Consider the following 7,466-nt stretch of genomic DNA (forward strand, 5'->3'; position numbering starts at 1 on the left):
TTAACTATCCTATAGGCAAAGATGTAACTAAAATACAATTAAAGCTAAGTACAGTTGTGTAAATACACTTATCATAACAGTAGATGCTTGAATGATCACTGCTGCCCTAGCCTTAGCTATATGGGTTATATCCTGCCATGGATATGACAGCTGTCCAGCTTACAAAGTTTCAGGGCATCTTCCACATGCTCTACCTCTGTCAGGCAAAGCTTACTACAAGACAACTTTAACTGCCAAGTCCCTTACAGTTTTCCTGTCAAAAGAGAGAGAGAGAGAGAGTGAGAGAGTGAAGCTGAGCTCTGAAAGGACAATGCTAAGAACAGCAAAACAATAAACCACAAAACCCTAGCATAAACAGCATACCAAAAAAATAAGGGGGATGGAGGAAGGGAGCAGATACTTCAGCAGTGATCATTCATTTATTGTCAATGGTAAGTTTACTTACACAATGTACTATATTCTTCATGTTGATTACTGATGCAGTAGCCTTGGGTATATGGGTAGATTTCTGTAGATCACTATATTTGGGAGGTTGAATGGTCCTTGCAAAGCCTGATCTAGACCTACAGAAGGGATCAAGCTTATAGTGCTTTATAAAGTATGCACAGAGGACCAAGTTGCAGCTTCTAGAATGCCTAAAGAATCCAAACCTTCCAAAAAGCCATAGATAAAGCTAAGGCCCTGGAAGAGTTGACCTTGACCCTGCTTGAAAAAAAACTTTGTTGCAGTGAGTATAAAAAAAGGTAATAACATTAGACAACCATTTGGAAATAGTCTATATTAACACAGGTTGTCCCTTCTTCTTACCTGCATAGAAAAAGTGCAGCAGATTTGTCACTGAATGTGTGTGTATTCTCAGCAGCCACAAGGTAAACATACAATGTTTCATTTCCACAATGGTTTTATTTATTTTTATTAGTTTAGTTTAGTCAGGGAAAGCAGACAAAGATGTCAGCAGAGGATTATGGCAAGCTGACAAAGAACCAGTTAACCGAGGTGTGTGAAGCCAAGGGACTGGTGCATGCCAACCTGATTAAAGAAGAAATTATTTCAGCCTTAATTGCAGCTGCAACATGGACTGACAACCAGTCTGGTAATGGGGATGTGCAGCCTTCAGAAACAGGACAGTTCACCTTTTCCTCAGAGGACTTAAAAATCCATCTGAAGTTAAAGAGACTTGAACTGGAGGCCAAGCATTTGGAATTAGAGTAAGTAGAGAAACTGTGGTGTTTGGAGGCTGAAAAAAGGGGAAACAGATGGAATTAGAATCAACAGAGAGCCTGTGGTGTTTGGAAGTGGAAGAAAATGAGAAACAGTGCCAACTTGAGAGGGAGATTCCGAATCTTCTTCAGGGTCATGGAGGTAAAGGGGAAGAGCCTAACCAAACCCCAGAAGTAATAAAGGTCAGTACATTTCTTCCACAGTTTACAGATGGTGATAATTTTGACAGTTTTATTCATATATTTGAAATAGTATGTAAACAGTATAATGTTAACCAAGGGCTCTGGATACAGTTCCTAACCCACTTACTTCATGGCAAAGCTGTAACTGCTGTTTCTAAATTTTCTGATAATGATTGTTTAAACTGTAATAAAATAAAACAATGTTTATTGGAATGTATTAAGTTAATACCTGAATCTTACAGAAAAAAGTTTTGTGAGCATAGACGCAGGGCAGATAAAAGTATGTGTGATTATATTGCTGAGTTAAGCACTTATTTTCATCGGTGGGTGAGTGGGATTTGAAAGACTGGCAGATCTTCTGGTGAGATGACAAGCCCTTAGCACTTTGCCTGAGGACATGAGAATCTGTTTGCCAGACTGGGAGTGTATCTCTGCAGATGAGCTGGGGAAAAAAGGGGATCTCTACTTAGCAAGCAGTGCATCACTGCACAAGAAGGGGGGATACCCAGTGCTGCACATGGATATAAGGGAATCCATGATGAACAGCCTAAACCACCCCAACAGAGTCCACCAGTAACAGGGGCAGACACTCGTTCAGGTACACATCCAGGATCAAGGGTTTCATGTTTTAAATGTAACAAGTGGGGCCATGTGGCATACAGATGCCCATGGAAGCAAGCTGGAGAAACAAAGGTGGGGGGGCAACAAGTAGGAATAACAGTATGCCAGTGGTAAGTTGTCTGTAGACAACAGGGGTACCAGACTATCATCAGAATTTATATCCTCTCTTAGTGGATGGAAAACAGGCCACTGCTAAGATAGACACAGCCTCTAACATAACCATTGTGAAGCCTGCAGTGGTTAAAGATGAGCAGTACTTGCTTGGGCAGTCAACTCCAGTCAGAGCTTTGGGAGGAACCCCATTATGAATGCCTTTGGTCAGGGTTCACCTTGACTGTGAGGGTGAAAAAGGAAGCTAGCGAGTTTGTGTATTTGAGGATATCCCTGCAGATGTCCTGATAGGGAATGATTTTGTTAATGCAGTACCTTGTGTGCATGCAGTTACACACAGTCAGGCTTGGAGAAAGGCATGTGTGCATGCAGTCAGGCTTGGAGACAGGCATGTGGGGCTGGTAGCCTGGGGGAGACTCAGACAGACCCCACACCTGAAGCCAGGGCTGGTGAGGTGGCTATTTCAGGGAGGAAGCTACCCTGTAGCAGTGAGTCTGAAGGTGAGCCACAACTGCTGATAGGTATTTATGTTCCCTTGGACTGAGTGACTGCAAGGGCAGAGGTGAGTGGTAGTACCCATCCTGACTGTGTGGCACCACTGTCAAAGGATACCTGACTTCCTGTGGAAGGGGAGCTTGTTAGGGTCACAAAGGTAGAGTTGGGACAGGCTCAGCTCTCGGTCCCTACATCATGAGGCTTGAGGGAGATAGCTAGGGAGGCACCTAATTCTTAAGGGAAGGGGGAGTCTGTATACTATAACAAAGGATACCTGTACAGAGAGCAAGACCCTGATGGAGGGCTAGAGGGTGAGCTAATACAGCAGTTGGTATTGCCTAGTGCCTACCATCTGGCAGTTCTGGCCATAGTCCATGATATTCCTTTTGGAGGACATATGAGCATAAAGCATACCAAGATATGTATTATGCAGAACTTTTATAAGCCTGGGATTGCAAGGGATGTAACAGGGTACTACAGGGTCTGTGAGCAGTGCCAAACAGTAGACAAGGCAGGGGACAAAGTCAAACCTCCTTTGATACCCTTGCCTGTGATTGAGGAGCCATTTCAAAGGATAGCTATGGATATTGTGGATCATCTGAGTACCCCAAGTTCCACAGAGAAAACGTATATCCTAGTGGTAGTAGAGTATGCTACTAGATACCCTGAGGCATTGGCTCTGTCCTCCATCGAGGCAGAGAAGTTGGCAAATGCTTTGTTAGAGATTTTCAGCAGGGTAGGTTTCCCAAGAGAAGTACTGACTGACAGAGGTGCCAATTTTATGTCAGACCTACTGTCTTGTCTGTGGGAGCTCTAGGGGGTGAAGCACCTAAAGACCACCTGCTACCACCCCCAGACTAATGGTCTTGTGGACAGGTTAACCTCTACAGTAAAGACCATGCTTGGCAGACCAGTTTAAGAGAGAGTAGGCCAAATATTTGCCCCATCTACTGTTTGTTTACTGAGAGGTACCCCAGGACTCCACAGGATTTTCACCCTTTGAGTTACTGTATGGGCATAGGGTGAGGGGGCCTTTAGATTTGATTTATGATGAGTAGGAGGGTGAGTGTGAATCCCACATGGAGTCTGTTGTGGCATATGTCCTAAACCTCAAGAAACGGCTTAGGGGGTTTATGGGCTTGGCCCAGGAGAACCTGCCAGGAGTCCAACAGTAGAAAAAGATCTGATATGATAGGAATGATTGAGCCTGAGAGTATGCTGTAAGACAGCAGGTTATGGTTCTCATTCCTGTCAGACACAATAAACTGCAGGCAGCTTGGGAGGGACCCTTCAAAGTGGCAAGGAAGGTCAATGATGTTAACGACATGGTAGAACAGCTAGGCCAGAGGCAAAGGCAAAAACTGTACCATGTTAACACGATGAAGCCTGTAGGAGGCCCTCTTGCTAAGTATTTGCAGTCTGTGGCAGGAAGAGTTTGAAGGGGATCTGGTGACAGATCTCCTCAGTCCGGCTCAGACTGACACCTCAGTGGGAGGGATGGCAATGTCCCAGCAGCTATTCCCTATCCAGGCTCTAGAAATCCAAGCAGAGTTTGTGGACATGTTCACAGGGAACATAGTACCAGGAGTGAGGTCAGCAATGTCAGTGCAGATAGGATCTCAAGACAGGGTATGGGATAATGTATTCCCAGACAGGCTCATTCCTCTCAAACAACATTTTTCCAGGGTCACTTGAGAAACTAGCATGAGCCTTCAATGGGGGAGAGATGTGATAATGTGAGGTATTGCCACTTATACCAGGAGAAGTAGGGCAGTGGCTGTGTAATATATGCAGCATAGCTAGCTAGAGTTTTGTAAAGAATTATGTCATTTGTATATCAAACTGATTTGTACAGGTGCATGCTTTAAAAATGTATTTGTAAAGCTGCTTGTGTTAAAAATGTACCAACAGTGGGTCCTGCTGGACAGAAAAGAAATACACCTGTATATCATACTGCATTGTTACTGTTGAAATGAATATATTGTAACAGGAAGAGAAGAGGTTAATCTCAGTTCAGGTAACTTTGAAAAATAGTCTGAAATTAACTTACCTGGTTAAGCCCATAAAGATTGCATCCTACAGGTCTGATTGCAGCTAGACAGGAAATGTGTATGAAAACCAGGATTAGTAATCCTACTTTATTGTCCTTAGGGGGTGAACTAATTGCTACCCTGGAAGGGTGGAAGTTTTAAAATGATTTTATAGCTTCCAGATGCTATAACACATCTCACCAAAGCTCTATCTCTGTGTGTGTGTGTGTGTGTGTGTGTGTGTGTGTGTGTGTGTGTGTGTGTGTGTGTGTGTGTGTGTGTGTGTGTGTGTGTGTGTGTGTGTGTGTGTGTGTGTGTGTGTGTGTGTGTGTGTGTGTGTGTGTGTGTGTGTGTGTGTGGTAACACATATGTGCTTAATTCTGGTTCAGTTTTTAGCAAAGGGGGCAGTGTGCAAACCAGAGTCAGATAATTAGATGTATGTGATATCATTCTGTAATCCAGCACTGAAATTATGTTTTAGTACTGAGACAGAAGTCTCGGGCAGTCCTGAAGGAAGACCACTCACCCACTTCATCTTGCTTTGCTTTAGTAGGTAACCAGGGAATAGTAATTCTTTAGATCAGTCAGGAAAATATAACGAGATTAGTTAAGTACGTTTTGTCTGTATCTGTGTGAATCTATTCTTCTATGTTATTTTTAATATTTTCTGTGATTGAAACTCTGGTGTTTACTGCAAATAGATATTTAGTATTTTCATGTTCTTATATTATTTATTATCAAATATATTTAAACTTGTCATGTGGCTGGTCTTTTAGAGAATATTTTAACCTTTGAGAATACTTATATTTATTTGGTGACACTGTGGCCACTCCTGAAAGTCTTGCTGCATTGGTCAAACACTACCATTTGTATTAGTATTCATTTTACTTAGTATAATTGGGTACGCTTGTAAGAGCCTTAGAGTAGCTGGTGTGTTCTTGTGGCAGTACCTACCTTATACTCTGGGCAGTGAGGCATAGTTGGTAAATCTGTGCCAGGCTTTCCCGTGTGTGTGTGTGTGTGTGTGTGTGTGTGTGTGTGTGTGTGTGTGTCATCTACTTGGAGCAGAAACATAGAGCACTGGTTTCACAGAGAGGATGGTGGAGGACTTGGATTGGAACATTCGGCTGGGGACTCATCTCTACAGCTGTGTCAGTGGGGAGTTTTATTTGGGGGCCTGGAGAGAGAGAGAGAGAGAGGGGAACCCAGCCCCAGGACAGTTTGTGTTCTCTCTGCGCTCTTAAGGGAAATTGTGCTTGGTGCAGAGAGCTGCATCTGGAAATACTGTGTGTATCTGTTGTTGTTCCAAGTGAATGTCCCTCAGCAGTGTCAGTGGTGAGGATTCAGGCTCCTTGATTACTAGCTCAGAGGAGTGGCATCACAGTATATACTAGGATAATAAGCACCAAGGGCTTTTTAATCCTAACTGTGCAATCCAACCCAACTCAACCTAGTAGTGTCTTTATGTATCATGGGTATTTATTAGAATAGAGTATGTTGGGGTATTTATTAGACTAGAGTATGTTGGGGTATGTTAGGTTTGGGCATTACTCTTTGCCTCTATCTATCAGACACATGAGGGCCAAACCCGGGATGAATTTCTGATTTCCCATCCATTGATCAAGGTTACACTTAAATAGGGTTAGGGATGGACTCTACTTCACATGGATGAGGAACCTGTTCTTGATCATGGGGATCATCTGAGGCACATATCTGTTTCACCAACATGTCTTATTTATGTCACAAGCAAAATGTAAATCCTTGGATCTAGTGTTCCTGATGTAGTTCATTTTGTGGATGTGCAAAAGGTCCATCAAAGCTGGATCTAATGATGCCTTGTAGGCCAGTTATAGATCGCCTTTCAGTAACATGTAGGATGATGAGTATGGAGATAGGGCTTTAAGGTGATCCTTATAGGACAATGCATTTATACCCAGGAATCTCCTGATAAGGATCCTTTGACGGTGTTCCAGCTGTGGCATATCCCTGGTCACATTCATGCCAAAGGGAGCTTTATACTCAATGATGGGTCTGTTAAGGGCCAAATAAAGTGGCACTATGACTTCCTTGGATCTAGATGCCATGCTCTTACTTATAAGTTGTGCGACATACAATAATTTTTCTTGCTACTTCGGCTACCTGTTGGTCAAAGGCTAGATTATGGTCTACCTATGTTCCCAGATCCCTGACTACTAGGTCACCTCTTAGGGGTGTCTTATCAAAGGAGGAATTAGCTTGGGTGGCAGTTTTCCAAAAAAGGACTATAATGCACTTCTTGGCATTGAGCTTTAATCAGTGACTTTGGCACCAGTCATTTGTCTGTGTTAGACCCTCTTCTAAGATGTTTGTGTCATGGGGGAATCTATGATAGCTCCCAATTTACAGTCATTTGTGAACTTGGTTAGCCAAAGGCCCTTGACTTTAGCCTTTACCTCCAAGAAGCAGATGCCAAATAGGAGCAATCCCAGCACAGAGTCCTTAAGTAGCCCACTGGTGACCAATCTCTTAGTGGAGGTGGTCTCACCATTCCTGACTTCCTGAGTCCTGTCTGTGAGCCAGCTGTCAATTCAGTGAGTTATATAGAGTTTATACCCAGTTCAGTGAGTTTGCCAACTATCCCCAAGTGGGATATTGTATCGAACACCTTAGCCAGGTCTAGGTAGGCAGTATGCATCATTTTCCCCTCAGCTATTGTCTTGGTGACCTTCACAAAGAAGTCCATCAGGTTTAGAAGTCATGACCTTCCCTTGACAAAGCCAAACTGGGTTGGGTCCAGTGTCTGAAGGTTGCCTGTGTCTTTGTTGAT

At 43.3% G+C, this 7,466-nt stretch overlaps 1 protein-coding gene across 1 annotated transcript in view; it reads left to right on the forward strand.

Annotated features, from left to right (window-relative positions):
* Positions 1 to 1,256: 1,256 nt before the first annotated feature.
* Positions 1,257 to 7,466, forward strand: part of MMP17 (matrix metallopeptidase 17) — a 1,131,886-nt gene continuing 1,125,676 nt past the window's right edge. The window contains exon 1 of the mRNA XM_044069795.1: positions 1,257 to 1,403. Within this exon, the coding sequence (XP_043925730.1) occupies positions 1,257 to 1,403 (147 nt within the window). The remainder of the gene's footprint in view (positions 1,404 to 7,466) is intronic.

The sequence above is a fragment of the Protopterus annectens genome, chromosome 4.part0 (assembly GCF_019279795.1).
Source record: "Protopterus annectens isolate FY-2018-M chromosome 4.part0, PAN1.0, whole genome shotgun sequence".
NCBI classification, from domain to species: domain Eukaryota; kingdom Metazoa; phylum Chordata; order Ceratodontiformes; family Protopteridae; genus Protopterus; species Protopterus annectens.